At 36.8% G+C, this 19375-nt stretch overlaps 1 protein-coding gene across 6 annotated transcripts in view; it reads right to left on the bottom strand.

The window, feature by feature from the left end:
* The window catches only part of PARD3B (par-3 family cell polarity regulator beta), a 981887-nt gene that overhangs the window by 865081 nt on the left and 97431 nt on the right, over nt 1–19375 (bottom strand). The window contains exon 1 of one of the 6 annotated variants that reach the window (XM_041737014.1): nt 1562–1681. The exons of the other annotated variants lie outside the window; for them this stretch is intronic. Within the exon in view, the coding sequence (XP_041592948.1) occupies nt 1562–1666 (105 nt within the window). The 5' untranslated portion in view covers nt 1667–1681. Of the gene's footprint in view, nt 1–1561; nt 1682–19375 lie in introns of those variants that run through there. 6 annotated transcript variants of the gene reach the window in all.

Here is a 19375-nt window from a genome sequence, read left to right as displayed (position 1 = left end):
ATAAGTTTCAGGTGCACAATACAGACTTTTTTAAAATAAAGCAAACTTGCCACTTAAAGGAAAACAGCATTTCTAGTCAATCAAATTCTAGCTTTTTGACAGAAAATAGAATTGTGGGTAACTTGTATTCGCCACTGTGAACTTGACAGCTTTGTAATACTAAAAAAATCTTTCTGATGAAATCAGTGGTAATATTCATGAATGCGACAATTCTGACATACAACAAAATGTACTGGCATTTGAAAGATCTACATAATATCTACTGATAATTTCCAAGGGACAGTGTCTAATGTTACAAAATCATCTAGGAGTAAACAGTCCATTCAAAACCCAAGACAGGGGATCCCTGGGTTGCGCAGCAGTTTGGCGCCGGCCTTTGGCCCAGGGCGCGATCTTGGAGACCCAGGAACGAGTCCCACGTCAGGTTCCCAGTGCATGGAGCTTGCTTCTCCCTCTGCCTGTGTCTCTGCCTCTCTCTCTGTGTGTGACTATCATAAATAAAACCAAAACAAAAAAAAATCAAAACCCAAGACAGACAATGGGATTTTATTTAACAACATTTGAAGTTCATTAATATGGTTTTATTTTCTTTGCTAAAAATCCCTACACTACCACATGTCAAGTTTTGGTATGATATTTAAGAGTAACATATACAATTTTCCAACTACATGACCTGTATAAATTCCAATCTTCTTTATAAATGTTAGCCAAAAGAACCAATCAAAACAAACAAGATGCAGAAAGAGACTAGAGAGTCCGGCCACCCTCCATTAAATTAGACATTAAAGAGATGTGAAAATGTAAAACAGTATTTTCTTCACTAAGGGTTTTACTTTGAAAAGAGTTACTTATCAGAAAAAAATTGTGTTAGCACACAAAAGGCTCACTTACGAATAAAGGTTTAATTTCTTAGGCACCTTCATTCTAATGTCTAATCCAAAATATTGACGAATATAAACCACACAGACTTAAGCACGTTGACGTCTTCAAGTAGTGAAGAGAAGAAAGGAGGATAGAGGTTTGGACTCACTGTGTTTGAACACCTGTAGTGTAGTGGAGAAAGAAGTAACTGAATACCATGGCTTATTCTTTCCCTAATCATGGAGTACTTGGTTTGGAAATTAGAGGTCTTGTTTAGAGGCTTTTTTTTAAGGAAAAGCAAATTGTAGTTGGGATTCACTCCCATGGGCACTGGGATTCACTCCCATGGGCTAGGGAGATGGCTAGGCTTTCAACAGTCTGTTTCTTGACATTATTTTCAGGTATTCTTGTTCAGTGGGTGGAGAACACAAGCAAGGAGGAAATGGAAAAGTCATCAATCAGCACTAGGGTTAATGGCTGGTGGAAAAGCTAAGCAGTTCCATCCAGAAAGGATCCTTTCCCAGGACATTCAAAGGAACGTAGGGACAAGGAGATTAGATGAGGGAAGAGGAAAAGATCACTACCTGATTCTAAGATGGCAACCCACCAAAAACAGGACTGAAGAGAAACTGAGTGCCTAAAAGGTCACTGGAACTGCCAGTTCTAACTACTACTAGCCTGACCTAATGGGGTTCCCTACCTGCACGAACAGCAGGACAATTGGCTGGCAAGATTTCCAGGGAAAGCATCCACACTCAACCACTACGCCATCAGAAGGTATCCAGGCTCTGGGACTGAAGAACATTAGGATTTAGAGTCATACTGAATTGCTCCCAAAGTTGTAAGATGATCTGAGGATTAATGGCTTCGTTTTTGACATTTTCCACATAGCAACATTGCATGCTCTATAAATTCATTTATTAATACTTTAAAGCCTTACAGAATTAAGAGTAAACTACATCTTGGTAGCATTTTTCTTTAGGAATTATAAAACATCATACAATTGCTATCATTAGCAGGAACTAAGAAGTTATGTTCTTTAGAGAAATTATAGGACAAAAAAATTTCACTGGGCTGATAGTAGTGGTGGTGGTGGCGGGGGGGGAACAAACCACTGAACACAAAAAGCAGCACTTTAGTTAAGGGCTCAAAATTTAGCACTGAAATAGTCACTTCAGAACTATACTTCTATAACCTTATAGAGCCCAGATCAGCACTTAACTAGATGTTGGCTTGATCTACTAATGATTTATTATACACTGTCTGAACTTCTTCCAGAAACAGTATTGACATAACAGTGAATTAGCATCTGTTTTAAAGAGCATACATTTCAATGTCTTATTTTCATATTCCCCTCCAACTTTACTACCTGGCTAACTATAGGTATTCAATAAATAACTAGCTGTTTTAAATGTTTAATAGCTGGGGAAGGGAAAGGAAGACAGTTCTCTGTAGAAGACTTAAAGCATCCAGTTGTTGCCTTTCTAAAAACTTGCAAAGGCCAGTAGCAAGGAGATGTTTAATTGTAATAATCAACATGGCTGGAATGGAAACTTGATTGAAGAAGACAACCTTTGGACCAAGGAAAACAACACAAGAGATGGAAACTTATAATTTATTAGGTCTAATATGCAAAAAAAAAATTGTTGATTGGCATCTTCCCTAAAGGCAATAGATGAAAAGGAAGTAGACTATCTAGAGACCTCCCTGAGAACAATGGGAAGCACTTCACACCTCTTCCTTATTAAAGGACTTTAAGATTGGAGGTGAGTTAACTGGTAGGGGTTTTCTCAAATAGAACCACATTGCTTTTAGGTCCCCACATAGACATTAAATGACTTAGCTCAGAATATTCCAATAGTAGAAAGAGAATGGCATTAATACCAGAATTATATTATATGGTAATGGTTGCCAGTTTATGCTTAGTGTGAAAAGAACTTTAGCTTGAGCTTAGGTAGTTGTATCGTAATCTTTTCTGTAAATAGTATCTATTGTTTAGAGAGATATATTAATGTGGTTTCAATGCCATTATTAAATAATGTATGAAAGTACTTAAGCTAATGATAAAATGGTCTCAACGCCACATTACACATGCAGGGAAGTCTAGACCAGGGTGCAAACCACTGCCTGACTCACAGAAGTGTTTTAACCTGCATAGTATTTTTTTTCACATTTATTGTGTGTGTGTTTTTTTTTATTTGCACAATATTTTAAAGGTGGGAAATTTTGCATAAAAATCTGTTTTCCAGCTCCCCTTAGGGGAAAAAATCCATGATTTTTGCCCAAAAGTGGGCTTGCATTCCAGTGTAATCAGTTGGATTGGACATGATGCTAGATGTACGTGTGCGCGCAACACACACACACACACACACACACACACACACACACACAGAACAGTGCATCCTCTCCACCTGGCCAATCTCCTCTACTCCTTATTGCCTTCATGCAGCCCACCTCATTCATTGGATTTCCCTGTTCAGCTCCACTGGTGGTTGAGCTAAAAACCCCTGGCTGGCCATCTGTTTCATACAGAGTATCTCAGGGGATCCCTCTCATGAGTACCAACTACCTAAAGTATAGTTTGAGATTACAGAAGAAAATGACTTCTGGGGGCTATTTTTGTCACCCAAATATTAAGGCAAAATAGCATAATTGTCCATTTTATCACAATTACTAGGATTTTTCCAATGAAGTAATAGAGAGTTAAAATCTCTGTTATTGATTACTTTCAGGTCAAGAACATTTGATAACACTCAATAAAGCAGTAACATGTCTAAGAATGCAAATTGGAGAGTTAGCATTTTCTGAGATCAGCATATCTACACTGATAATTCAGCCAGAGAATGCTAAAACACCTGATAGCTGGCCTGGCTACTTAAACTTTCAAGGACTAAGACATTTGCTATACGTACCCCCAAAGAAATGGAACCACGGTAGCACATTTTAATATCTATAAGCTTTTAAGTGTCTGCAAAGATCATAAGGATTGATTGGGCACTTGACTATTTCCTTGCATAAGTTATCAGGAAAGAATAAAATACTAAGACACATTGGTAGTAACAGATCATGCCTTGGAAATAAGAGTTGGGATCCTTAAATATGACACATTTGTTGGATCCTGGAGCCAATTTTTTTTTAATACTAGAAGCTCACATAATGGAAATGAATAAAAATTATGTGAAACTCATGTGAACTTTATATGTAATTTCTAGAAATTTATTTAATGATGAAAATAGCATCTGTCAACCTCTGCTTAACCTGTGTTAAGCTCCCAAGGTTTGCAAGGGAAAGGAAAAAATTCTTGAATGCATATCCTGGAAGCTACCCAATATCTTTTCTTTTACCATTCCTCAGATTTGACGTAACTGGCAAAAAGGAATGGCCACTCATTTTCCTAGCAGGCTAACTTTAAGAAACATAAAATTAAAAACAAGGACAGAGCTTGCAGAGAGAAACACGGAAAGAAGAGACTACAGTTGGCAGTTCCACTTCTGTCAAGGTGATTTGAGAACTGGATGGGTCTCTTAACATTATTATGGGTTTTCTCACTTATAAAAACGACTGACCAGAGACCTCCTCAGCCCTAAAATGTTAAAGCTGCCAACGTGCAGTAGGTAGCCCTTCCGGGTACCAGGAAGTACTGTACGGGGAACAAATTTGAAATTAAGTTGCTCAGACTGTACAAATATATTTTTCATCTACACTCTCAGCATATCCATGATCAATGCCTTCTATCCACTTTGCCACCTAAAGGAAGCCTGGTTACCCATTAAAGGCCTAATTCAAATGTCATTTCTTTTGTGGTGTAATAACAGATTGACTGTAAAATTGGCCCAAATTATTCCCCTCTGGACCCACAGATTTTGCCATTTCACTTTGCAGTGCTTCTCACCAAAAAGTGTGTTCTATTTCCATTTCTTATGAATCCTGGCTGGCTTTGGGACTTGCTTTTGCCAACAGAACGCTACAGAAACAACCATGTGCCAGGTCTGAACCTAGAACTCAAAAAGGCCTTGTGTATTTTTATTAATTCTTGAAAGGCTACCTTGTTACGAGAAAAAGCCCACACTAGCCTGCTGGAGAAGGAGACACCACCACACCAGAAATAACTCTTCCCAGGGTAATCCACTCCACTCCAGCCTACACCCAGCTGATCCCCCAACAACTGCCAAGAGCCAGTAAAGATCAGCAGAGACATTCCCAACATGTAGCTAGCTGACTATAGGCAACTGAGTAAACACAGCTGAAACCAAAAGAGCCCAGCAGAACCAGAGACTGGCAGGCAACAATAACTACTGGTTGTCTTAAGCTGCTGAGTTTTGTGCTGCTTTGTTATGCATTGTTACCTAATACAGATGTATTCGCTAACTTTAAGTCTTTTTTTTTTAAAGATTTTATTTATTTATTCATGAGAGTCAGAGAGAGAGAGAGAGAGAAAGAAAGAGAGGTAGAGACAGAGAGAGAAGCAGGCTCCCCACAAACAGCCTGATGTGGGACTCGATCCCAGATTCCAGGAGCAGGACCTGAGCCAAAGGCAGATGCCCAACTGCTGAGCCATCCAGGCGTCCCTTTCTTTAAGTCTTGTTAACAGATTTAACCACCTCTTCTGTGCGCCCACAGGACATGATCATACAGCTAATGTACTGCGTATCACATCATGAAATAGTTCAGCACAGGCATGTCCTGAGTCATGATCACAAGGATCACTGTAATTATCTTCATATCTCCCCAATTCCTAACTGCATACAGATGCCTAACACATGTTGAATAAAAATGAACAAGTGCAATATAATTTCTAAACATAAATAAGGAAAGGGTGCTTAAAACTTCTGCAAAGTGGAATCATTTTTCTACTTGGGAACCAGCAAGGGGAAAACACAGCTGGGAATTCATAACTTGAGAGTAGACAAGAAGAGTGAGAAAAAGGCAGAGTTCTGCATAAGCAAGGAATGTAGTTAGGACATAGAAATCTAGGTAGTAATACATCACTTTAGGACAAGATAGAAACAAACCAAAGCCTTGGGCAATCTACAGTTTTGAATGTAAATGTCATGCTTGAAGACAGAAAATTGTTCAAGATAAGAAATTTACTGGTACCTACATAAGGAGCTTACCTACAGAACTACTGGAAGAATCAACTGCAAGAGGTCCATAGTTCCAACAAATGAAATACTAAGTCTCTGAAGTCATTAGCCTTGTCTTCCACTTTCAGATAGGAGCCATAGTGAGTACCACCAAGACTAAAAGCAGCAAATCTAATTATTTCAGGGCGAAGTGGGGTGTTGCTCTCTCGGGGTTGCTATTCCATGCAGTACATCTCAAGATCCTCTTGTGTCAGAGAGGTCACCAAGAGCTCTGCTCTGAATGTGTCAGACAGTCTGTTCAGTCCACTAGGGGCTTTAAAAAAATCTATCATTTCCTTTAGGGGATAAACTTACCCCACCAAGAAACTTGGCACTGTGCCCAGGAACTAACACAAAATGAAGGACTTACTCCTATTCAAACGTTGGGCTTCAAAATTAAAACTCTAAAAACATTTACAAAAAAAACTTACAATCAACATTGATTTCTAGTTCCTTACAAATCACTTCCCTCAAAAGGCTTCCTAAAATCTGTACTTAAATGCAGAGTTATCCTTTATAGTTAACTCCCCATTACCCACACTCCAGTGGAAAGTATGACCCACTAAATGGATATTAAAAAAAAAAAACAACAACACTGCCATAACCTTCATGGCATGGAACTTCCTAGCTATAGAAAACCCATCACTTCAAATCAGCTAAAATAGCAAAATAACAAAGGTCAGTCACTAAATTCAGTTTTATTCCTCAGCACAGTCCTTCATTGTCAGATGGCACTCAGGACCATCACCAAGGAACACTGCAAAATGAATGCATTCACTCATAAATACCAAGAAGAAATTCTCCCATTTACAGTTTCATCTCAAAGCTAACCCCTTTTATTCAAGAATCTATATTAGGTTGCCATAACCCTTTCTTGCTCAGATGGTTTTCCTTGGTTCAAGGAAATACCTTGCCTTCTTTATAAGAAGAAAACTGGATGAGGGAGGAACCCACCATAAGTTAGCCCAAGAAGCAGGGCCTTAGGCAAGTGCTCACTTTTCTTTTTCAAGCTTTACATTTTGCAGGACTAGCCTTACATCAGGACTTGGCTCCAGAATAGGTAAAGAGGACTGCATGATTAAAACAAAACAAAAAAACTAGATCTTAAAAAGCAGTGAAGACGTGGGTAGCTCATAAAGACACAGGAGAGAAATATTTATTGCAGAAGTTTTTAAACTGGGGTCTTTGGATGAGCTTCAGGATTTCATGAATCTTAGTATGATTTGACACAAAACCATCCATGAATGTGCACATTTATAAATGGGCATTTTCAATCTGTGGAGACAATACATGGAGTCTCCATACTTTGCTCTCAAATTTAAGAACCAGAGCTTTATGAGGTCAAACTAGCCCCAGACATCAGGTCTCCTTGAATAAGTAATTCGATTTTTCTTAAGATTGACTTAAAATTGACTTAGATTTTAAGAGATTATGCTATGAATTTGGACACCATATGAAGAAACACATCTGTCACAGATGTTTATCAAAATCACATAGTATTTACACAACTGAACTGTGTTCCTATTTTAAAAGCAGATATAACTCAAAGTGTTAAGACTTTTTTTTTTATTTTTGCCATAAGAGCAACCTTACAACATAATACAACAAAGTAGAGAAACACTCATAATCATCACAATTTTGAAGCTGCCTTTGGAAGACAGTGTAACAAAGGACCTCTATCCAAGTTGTACCTAAACTCATAAAACCCAAAGGTGACAAACAAATCAATAAAACAGTGGGCAAACAATACAAAAAGTCCCTTGAAAAAACACATTCTGTGCCACCTGCCACCACAGGTACTGGCAAGGATGTGGAATAATTGGAACAATCATAATGCTGGTGGGATGTGAAATGATACACCACTTTGGAAAACTATTCAGCATTTTCTTATACCACTAAATATATGCTTGCCATATGACCCACAGTTTTCACTGCTAAGTACTTACCCAAGAGAAATGAAACACATCTAAAATGGGACACCTGGGTGGCTCAGTGGTTGAGCATCTGCCTTTGGCTCAGGGCGTGGTCCCTAAGTTACAGGATCAAGTCCCACATCGGGCTTCTTTCATTGAGCCTGCTTCTCCCTCTGCCTATGTCTCTGCCTCTCTCTCTCTCTCTCTCTCTCTCTCTCATGAATAAATAAATAAAATCTTTTAAAAAACACATCTAAAATTAAACCTGTAATTTTATTTGCCATGACAAAATAAATTCACACATGAAAGTTCCTAAAACCTCTATTCATAATAGCAGAAAACCTGAAACTGAAATGTGGTATATCCAAACAATGGAAAACCACTGATGAATTTACAATAACATATATAGGAATACATACTTTTGTCAAAATTCTAGAAGTACACTTAAAATAGGTCCATTTTATTGTATGTAAAGCAACCTAAATTTTATTTTTAAAATATTGTAAATATAAAGAAATGAGATTAAATAATCATAAAGTAATGCATTAAGTACCTACAGTTTATATGGTTGTGAATATAATTCCAAAAATACAAAATTTTAGAACCAACATTCTCTAAATAAACAAACAAAATCACTCCTCTGAAGCTTAAAGATGCATACTTTTCTACACAAATCAGTCTTACTCTTGTGTGGTCACCTTATCCAAATGTACACAAAAATGTAAAATCCTTTTAAAAGTAGAATTCTGTATACCTCGTAATAATAAATAACAAGCAAATAAATGTGAAGACAGAAGCGAGGGTTGTGTCATGTCATATATGCTGCAACTTGGTACCAGATTTAGTATCCCCCTTAAGTAGCACATCTTCCACCTTCCTATCAGTTACATTATTTTTTCCTTTTAATGTTGTACAGCTTTTAAATGTTCTGGCACTCTATCCCCTCAAAAAAAAAAAAAACCACCATAATTTAGCACCATGTATATATGGCATTTAATCACCCATTGCATATTCTATCCCTGCTCCTCCTAAAATTCTGAAAATTGCAGCCTTTAAAACATTTAAATTCTATTTCTAAATTATGTCCTCAATTTTCAATTGGATGTTACCTATAATGAAACTTTAGCACTCTGGATTAGATAAAATACAATGGGGTAATTTTTCTTCCAGTCCTATTTCATATGACTCCCATAAATCCAAAATTTTTCAGCGATTTAGAAATCACTGAAATCGCTTTCAAGATTGAAAATTTAATCTCCAAATATAACACAAAAGGTGTAAACACAAAGATAAATTTTCTCAAAAGATAAATTTTTTAAAAAGATAAATTTAATTAACTGATCATAAAGTGTAAACCAACCACAAAGTGGGAGAATATATTGATAACACAACAATATTTGAAGGATAGATATCTAGATTGTATAATGAAGGTCTTTGAAAAAGGACAACCCAATAGAAAAACTCAAGAATAAAAGCTTCACAGAAAAGGATAAACAAAAAGGACTGCTTTGGTTCTCAGGGAATAAAAATACAAACTACGAGATGCCATACCACACGCATCCAAATAGTAAAAGCAGCAATTAATAGTAAGGGCAAGATGTAGAGGAACCAGAACTCTGATAATGGAAATGTGAGTTGGCACAACTAGTTCATAAAACTATTTTTGTTATCTTGTGAAGTTGATAATGAGGACAAGTAGGATTCACTCATCTGCACATTAAGGAAAACAATCCACTCACACACTGGGATGTCCATGTACTGGACACTGCAAATGTTCATGCATGAATGTTCACTGCAAATAATAGCCCCAAACCAGAAACAACACAATCAAGAGAATGGATAACTAGCATCTATTATATTAATGAGGGAATTTCATACAACTATGAAATTTCATACACTACAGCTTACTGCAATAATATGGGTGAATCTCACAGTGTTGAACAAAAGCCTTCAGACAAAAACCTGCATGAGTAGATTCATTAGAAGCTTAAAAAACAAGTGAAACTAAACTGTTCAGAATTCTAGATTTAGGTTGTAAAGAAAAACAAGGAATAGTAGTCACAAATTAAGGACAGTGGTTTCCTCTAGATTAGGGTAAAAAAAATTTTTTTTCTTTTTTCTAGCAAGTCCACTTGAGGATTCTGGAAGCAGGAAACATTCCATTCTAACTTTGGCTAGAACCATAAAGCATCCTTGAAAAAAAAGAGAAATGTTACTGCAGGCATACTTAATGGTAAAAGTCATTGACTACCCAGAAAATAAATGTCAATTGCGTTCTACTGCCAAGTGAAGAAAGCAAACAAGCATGGTAGAAGTATTTTCTTCAAATGCTTTGGGAATTTGAAATTGCCCAGCTTTGATGTTTAGTGAGATGTATACGGCTCTACTGAGCCAAAAAGAATTACATGTTCACTCTATTTTTGCATCTCATTAACAGTAGTCATTTAATACTTAGGTACTAAAATACTTGCACAAAAATGGACTATTAAAGTGAGTCTGAGGGAGTGAATACCGAAATTTGACTGCCAAATTACAGGCTGATAAACAATAATATGCATAAGCCAAGTCTTAAGAGGCCTGGAGGTGGAATACACAGGGAAATTCCTGTATGATGTGTCATACTAAGCAAAAGCACAGGTTGTTGCTTAAGAAACCAATAAAGCCAAAAATGTCTTTTCCCTTTCACATCATTAGCGAGGTGCTTGAGGAAAAAGAGAGAGAAGAGTATTTATCTTGAATAATCTCAGTTATGAAAAGGATCAGTAAAAAAAATATGTAAGTCATTGCCTAGATTCCACACAGAACTGTCAATGGGCATGCTTTATTTTTTTCTAATGAATTATTGTGCTCAAAGAATCATTTTTTTAATATCAGAGAGCCTGAGGTTTTCCCAGAGCTTATTTAGTAGTTTAGTAAATACTGTAGAGCCAGTGAACTAACAGTTCACTTCATCTCAAACTCAGTGACTGAGTATAGGTGATTTGCAAATACATGTGACTTTCAACCATTTACATTCCCATAGCCTTAACATCAAATAAGAATTCTCTAGAATCCTGCTAAGAATCTAAAGGGTTACCAGAACTTCTGGATAAATCCTGCCTAAACTATCCAAGATTTTAAAATGTGGTCAAGTCAACCACTTTCACTGGGTATCTTAGGGGAACAGCAACAGAGGGCAGAAATATAATTTTCTTGGCTCCCAATCTTTCAAAAGAGAGCCCACAGCTGTCATTTTATGTTTATTTCCAATGTCTTTGAGGAGGAGTTTTTTGTTCTATAAAATTATAAAATATATAGAAAAATCGGTGGCTCAGTCCATTAAGCACTCGACTCCTGGTTTCAGCTGAGGTCATGATCTCAGGGTTCTGGGAGAGAGCTCCTGGTGAGCTCTTTGCTCAACAGGGAGTCTCCTTCAAGATTCTCTCTCCCTCTCTCTTGTCCGCCCCCCACGCACCCGCCAAAATCACTTGCTTCTACATGCTCAAGCGCACCGGCATGTGCACCCTTTTTCTAAAATAAAGAAATCTTTTAAAAGGTTATATGGCAAATTCATGGAGATACAGCTCTTGACATGAGTTATAGTTTCACATACAATAAACCTCAGTTTGGGATTCAGTATATTTTAATAAAGTTAAAATCGCATATCCTTGAAGGGGAAAAAAAAAAACCCTGTTTTAGGAATACTTGGGGGGGGGGGGGCAGTGCCTGGCTGGCTCAGTCAGTAGAGCATGCAACTCCTGATCTCAAAGTTGTGAGTTCAAGCCCCACACTGGGTGTGGAGCCTACTTAAAAAAAATGAATAATTAAGGAAAACCCTCCTTTTTCTTTTATTAATAAAGTAGTATATATAAATGTTCATTTTTTTAGAATTATTCAAACCACCTAATTAGCTAGAGATTTCTAATTTTGAAAACACGTTTCACATTTATCATTAAAATAGTCATGGTGGAATTATGTTTCACTTTTAATTAACATAGGAATAAATATTAAAAGGAGAGTCTACCTTGGTATATAAGAAATATTTGAGACTGCACATGAAGATACAGTGATACAGGAGAGCTAAAATGCTAAACAAAAAAAGAAAGGGGGGGAGAAGGAAAATGGGAGAGGAGTTCAACATTTCTGCTGAATAGGTAGCCTCTGTTCTCTAGATCCTGAAATAAAGAAAGGACTGTTTCTGTCCTCTGAGAACTTTCAATCCATAAATAGAGAGATGTGATCTCCTGAAAAAAAATAACACCGTAACATGACATTTGAAAAACAGACATCTTAGAGGCATAATTCACCTTTGGGGAGGTATCATTTGGCTGTCTTTTAATTTTTTTTAAGATTTATTTATTTACTTATTTACTTATTTACTTATTTATGATAGACATAGAGAGAGAGAGGCAGAGACACAGGAGGAGGGAGAGGCAAGCTCCACACGGGGAGCCCGATGTGGGACTCGATCCCGGGACTCCAGGATCATGCCCTGGGCCAAAGGCAGGCGTTAAACTGCTGAGCCCCCAGGGATCCCTTGGCTGTCTTTTAAGGGGTAAATAAAGGTCACTGAGCAAGGAGAATTGTCAGGGCATGCTAGCTGGGATGGGTTGTAGAATCGGAGGAGTAGAGAAAAAGACAAGCTCCCCTTGGAGGACCAAGGATGAAACTAGTGTTACTAAAGAATTCTTACAAGAGGCACAAGATGGATAAGAGTCTCCCAGAACCCAGACATAGAATATAGCATAGGGGGCCTTTGACTTCATCCTCTCAGCGCTGTTTTTGTTTTTGTTGTCTTATCCTTTGGGTCGACTCCAAGAGGGGCTAGGTAATCAACTCTGAATTTCCTGTAAAGATTTTTTTATGTCAACTTTTGCTGGAGAAGACATCCAGAAGAATTTTCAGTTCATAATCTGAACAAGCAGGCAATTGGTAGCATCCTTTACAACTTCTCTTAAGTTATATAAGGAGTCAAATTGGTTGCAAGATAATTAGTTCTATTTGAGATATGCTGTATTGGAGGTGGCAGTGAAATATTCAAGCAATAATGTCCAGTAAGTGTTGAGATAATTGGTAAAGTCCAGGACAAGACTACAGCATTCATTCACTGTGGGGAGGAAGAGCTGAATCCTCAATAATAGATGCACAAATAAAATGAAACTATACTATTCTCTAGGATACTGGGATAGTCTCTTTGTCACATTAGAGAGAATATCTTTCTCAACCTCCAGATAAAAAGGCTGTCATGCTTTGACAGCTACAATCTCATAGATATCCTTATGCTAATAGTGTCATTGGCAGCAATCAGAAATTTCCCTAGTATCAAGACGTATCAACTCTAGAGAGTTCTCCTTGTAATCTTGGTGCTAAATTGGCAAGGTTCCCTGTAATGCTACTCATTTAATCACTAGGAAAAACACATATCATTAAATTCCTAGATATGGTTAATAAAACGCAGCGCTACAACCAATTTTCAGTTTACGCAATGGCCTGGCAAAGCCTACCTTATCCAAAATGGTGCATGGTGGTTGCACTACATACATTCTCTCTTCACTGCACCTCCTTTGGTCCAATGGCTACAGTCTGGGCTTCCTATGCTAAAGCCTAAGTATAGCAAAACCCAACACTCCAATATTTCAACAGAGACAAGCCTAGGTCAAATTCCACATAGCTTTCCAAGGAATATTGTAAACCAATATCTGGTCAAGAGTCAGAGGAACAAATAGGCTGAACAAAGTCTCTCCCCTCTCTCCTCCCTCTCTCTCTCTCTCTCTCTCTCTCTCTCTCTCTCTCTCTCTCTCTCTCCTAAAGCTCCACCTCACCCTTAGGTTTATGTTTGCACCAACTTAATTTCTAAATAAGGTGGAGCATATCCTTAAGGCTCCAGGCTGTTTTTTTTCCCCCCAGAAAGTTTTAGCATTTCTTCTTCCTTCTCAATATTTCTAAATAGAAGAACACTAAATGTTTTTTTGTGAATATTCCTTTTGATTTAAAGTTTTCCTTTTCAGGTTCTACAAAGAGCTGCCATCTCTAAAAGGGGAATTTTATTAGACGTCAGTTTTGTTTTGAAGTACAATAGAAGCTGATTTCTTAGAAATTCAAGCACTGGAAAAATCATTGTGACAACTGGTACTAAGCACACTTATTTTCAGTATTCTAAATACTGGAATAGTTCCCAAAGAATGGATTTTATTGCTGTAATTACAAAGTAATGATAATTATATATGAAAGTGTTGTTAAACCAAGAGTACGAATTACAACCATGGTGTGTCCAAACACAACTGCAGGCCTGACATACAGAGTAAATAGATATTCAAAACCAGTTTCCTCTCCAAGAAAGGACTAGTCTAGGCATTATTTCTTACCTCAAATCAGTTTTTATTTACAACTAGCATGAACAATCACAAGTGTAAAACTAACTTGGGTACAAAAAAAAATTTTCCAAAAATCAAGATTAAAAACAAAACAAAAAAAATAGATCAATGGAACAAGACAGAAAGGCTAGAAACAAACCCACAATTATATGGTCAATTAATCTTCAACAAAGGAGGAAAGAATATGCAATGGGAAAAAGACAATCTCTTTAACAAACGGTGCTGGGGAAACTGGACGATAACATGCAAGAGAATGAAACTGGACCACTTTCTTACACCATACACAAAAATAAGCTCAAAATAGATTAAAGACCTAAATGTAAGACATGAAACCATAAAAATCCTAGATGAGAGCACAGGCAGTAATTTCTCTGACATCAGTCATAACAACATTTTTCTAGATAGGTCTCCGGAGGCAAGGAAATAAAAGCAAAAATAAGCTATTGGGACTCCGTCAAAATAAAAAGCTTCTGCACAGCAAAGGAAACAATCAACAAAACTAAAAGGCAACCTACTGAATGGGACAAGATATTTGCAAATGACATAACTAGTAAAGGGTTAGTATCAAAAATATATGAAGAACTTATACAACCCAAAAAAATTACTCAATTTAAAAATGAACAGAAAATATGAACAGACATTTCTCTAAAGAAGACATCCAGATGGCAACAGGACACATGAAAAGATGTTCAGCCACCACTCATCAGGGAAATGCACACAAGTCATATCATCTTACACCTGTAGGAAGGCTAAAATCAACAACACAAGAAACAAGTGTTGGTGAGGATGTGAAGAAAAGGGAACCCTTATGCACTGCTGGTGTAAATGCAAACTGGTGCAGCTACTTTGGAAAATAGGGAGGTTCCTCAAAAAGTTAAAAATGGATCACCCTATGATCCAGCAATCATACCACCAGATATTTACCCAAAGAATATAAAACACTACCTCAAAAGGATACATGCACCCCAATGTTTAGAGCAGCACTATCAACAACAGCCAAATTATGGAAATGACCACCAACTGGTGAATGGATAAGTAAGATGTGGTATGTTTATATTTACACACACACACACACACACACACGGGAATATTATTCATCCATAAAAAGAATGAAATCTTGCCATTTGCAACAACACAGATGAAGACAGAGAATATAACACTAAGCGAAATAAGTCAGTCAGAGAAAGACAAATACTGTATTATCTTACTCATATATGGAATTTAAGAAACAAAACAAAGAACAAAGCAAAAGGAGACAAACCAAGAAACAGATTAACTACAGAGAACTGATGGTTACAAGAAAGGAGGTGGGGAGAGGGCATAACAGGTGAAACAAGTGATGGGAATTAAAGAGTACACTTCTCACAATGGACACTGAGTAATGTATGCAATTATTGAATCCCTGTATTGTACACCTGAAACTAATATAACACTGTGGGTTAACTATACTAGAATTAAAGTTACAAACTTTTTTTTTTTAATAAAGTGCTTTTCAACCTAAGTATGTATCTCACCTGTTCCCCGTCACCACCACCCAAGCCACAGAAGCCAGAATTCTGTTGGCACTAATCTGTTAGGGATGCAGACTGGGATCTATTGGAATTTACAAATTACTGATCATAAAGTCAACCATAGAAGAGTCAAAAAGACATTTGCCCAGCATATGGCTGATGAGTACCCAAGTCAAGGCTGGGTAACTGGTCACAGGGAAACCTCAAGCCCTAATAAAGAGGAGCCAACTAGGTCCTAGAATTAAGAGATGATACTGTCAGCCTCAATGGAATCTGAAATTCTGCATGCCAGCCTGCCAAGAATGATATATTCTCATTCCCATCAAGTTACAGATTGAGTATTGCAGAAGAAAGCATTTGCAAGGAATACATACTAAGCCTGAGGGAATAATTAATGCATAGTCATTAAAAGGCAAAAAAAATCTTAGCATAGCATCTAATCGCATAGCCAACAGAATAATGAAAATGGTTTAAGGTTACATTCAACATGTCTATTTTTATTAGTACTCTGTAAAATGTTCTTACTATAGTCTTGAACCACTGACAGAAATAGCCAGTTGTGAAGTACAGTTTGCTCTAAATAACAAAATTACACTTAGCTAAAGTCAGTTTAAAGATAGTAAGCAGTGATACTCTATGTATAAAAATTAGTTCACCACACTAGATCCTGACTCTTGTTCTTTATCTGCACATAACCACATTCATTCATTCCAACACTGATGTGCCTAATGACGATTCCACAAAGTGGTAGATGCTATCTATGAAATTATTTGAATAAACTTAGCAAGGTTGCTAAGCAATGAATGGCAAACCGACCCAATGGTTCCTGACTCTGAAATCTGGTTACAACATCTTAAGTTTACAAGTCATAATCTGTTCTTTATAAACTTAGAGACCATTGCTGGTTGCTCTTTAAATTTTCCCATGAGAAAATGCACAGCTTGATTGCTAGGGTTCTCACTTTCTCATTTTAAAAACCTAGCCACAGGTTATTCCTTATTATAGGAGATTGACACTTTTACAGCTTAGAGACAGCTACCTATTGGGAAGAATGCCAAAAAAAAAAAAAGCCCTATGAAATGTATTTCAGTTTTACTCTGCCAACCTCCCTACCCCCACATCTCCTATCTGGGTCTTCGATGACCCCACATCACTTCTGCCCCAGGGTAGTAAATTGTTCATTCTCCTATCCAGAAGTCAACAGGCCTTCTTAAGAAGTGTCTTGAACAGTTTTGAAGTTTAAAGGAAATATTAAACTGCAAAGAAATGAGCAATGTGCACAATGGGGGGCAAGCAGTAAGGGAGAAAATATACAGAAGAGAAAACCATAACTAATTTGCTGAAGGTATCATCAACTCTTACAATCCTAATGGAAGGCCATTGCAGAATTTAAATCAAGAGTAAAAAGATATTACTTGAACCTAATTATTTTACTCCTGGGATCCTAAAGAAATAATCCAAAATATGAAAAACTTCTGTGCGTAAAAATATTCACCCTGTTTACAACAGTAAAAATGTTAGAAATTAGCAAATGTCTAATAGGGAAACAATTCAACAGGTTATGCGTATTTCTCAGATGTTGTGCCTTCTTTAAACTGATTATATTAAATCTGAAAGTACATTAAATCAGAAGTACAGTACTTAGATATATTATTCAAAGTTCACAACGTCTACATCTAAAACTAAGTGTTTTTTTTAAACTACTAAGTTACCAGGAGAACAAATAAACTTATTAAAATTTGCCATTAAGCATTAGTTATAAATCCAATAGAAAGACATACAAAAAGTTTTCTGCTTATCATGAGTTTACTGGAGCCTGAGCCTAAAAGACAGGAAAAAAAATTTACTCTAGAAAAACAATATATAAAAACTAATGTTGATGGGGCAAGGTAGAAAAATCAATACTAATAGTGAGTATGAGAGAGTAATGGATTTCCTTTATTTCTCAAGGTTTGTAATATAATTATTTTATTTCATAGTAGAAATATTTAAACATAACAATTTTTCACTCCTCATAGTAGAAATATTTAAACATAACAATTTTTACTCCTCATAGTAAAATGCAAATGAATACTACGAATCTCTACATGGAGAACGGTAAAGAGGTTTAGAGGCCCAGATTGCAGAAAGACGGTCCTTGCCACTTCAAGGATTGCCTAAAAGTGCTGAAAGGGTTATAAAATAGCTGTAAAATAACAAAGTGTAAGTTTTTAAAAATTATCATTGAGACATGGAAAGAAAAGTTAGGAAGTTAAGCACAAATAATCTAGGCTAGAATAATCGAAGGCTATACAACTAAAGATAAGGCTTAATTCAGGACCTTGAGGACAAGATAGCAGGAAAGGAATAAGAATAGGGATCTTAAAGACAGGGCCAAGCAAGCATCAGTAGAGTTAAGAGACATTACTCTGGCCACTTTTCCATTAGATCAAGTGGGTAAACATGGCACCAAGATTAATAAGTAAGGCAAAACCCTGTCTGGGAATATAAAAAGAATAATTGGAAGGGGTAGGCTAGGAATTTGCCTTTGGAGTCTTAGTTAAGTCTATTCTATGAGCCAAATAAAAATAAGGAGCCTACCAACACCAAACATGCAATACTCGTAATCTAGATGACTAAATAAGCCTGTACTCGTCATTTGTTTCCAGGTTATGAATCCAGCACTGTGAAGCTCAGTCCTATCAAAGGAAAGGTTATATATACACACACAGAGATATGACTGGGGTCTATAGTACTCCATGATACTACACAAGAAAAATGAGACTTTATCAAAAACAAGAAACAGGCTTTGATGAAAAAGTCCCATTGGCTTTGATCTTTTCTATATCCACTTTATTATAAATTAATTAAAACAAAAATATTTAAGCCAAACAAATATTTAAGCCATCAACTATTCACCTCAAGCCTACAAACAGACATTTAACTATAAAGAAGAAGATCCCCATTAAAGAAGATAATTAGGAAGACTACCCTAGCAAATTAAAAAAGAAAAATACACCCTGCAAGAATAAACAAACCCCAACAAAAAAGCTAATCAAAAGTCCAGTGGTTCAAAGACTATCTCATTATTTTTTCATCAGATGGGAAAATTATTTCTATTATAATATATTAATAATTTATAAAGCATTTCCACATATACTATCTTCCATAAAAGGCTTGGAATGTAGATTATTATTACCCCCTTTTTACTAGACAAGGAAACAAGCAATGGGTAAATCATCAGAGCCAGACCTCAATCCAGTACCCCTTCTATTATTCTCTCTAGTTACTGGTCCTTAGCAACTCCCTAGAGTGATGTGACACATGGAACACTTCTCAGACATCCACCCCTCAATGAGAGTAAATTTGAAATTCCTTTTCAATATGTAGTCTCAACACCTATGAATCAGTGTTCTGTCTCTTAAGGAAGAACAGATAGCATTGTCAAATCATGTCGATTTTTTAGGAAGCAAGCTGTGTTAGAGAAAAGAGATGCAAATATAAAAATCAAGTAAAATAATATAATCCTAGGGACACCTGGGTGGCTCAGTAGTTGAGCAACTGCCTTTGGCTCAGGGCGGGATCCTGGAGTCCCGAGATCGAGTCCCACATCAGGCTCACTGTATGGAGCCTGC

Source organism: Vulpes lagopus, chromosome 22 (genome assembly GCF_018345385.1).
Source record: "Vulpes lagopus strain Blue_001 chromosome 22, ASM1834538v1, whole genome shotgun sequence".
NCBI lineage: Eukaryota > Metazoa > Chordata > Mammalia > Carnivora > Canidae > Vulpes > Vulpes lagopus.
This window is presented reverse-complemented; position numbering and strand designations above follow the sequence as displayed.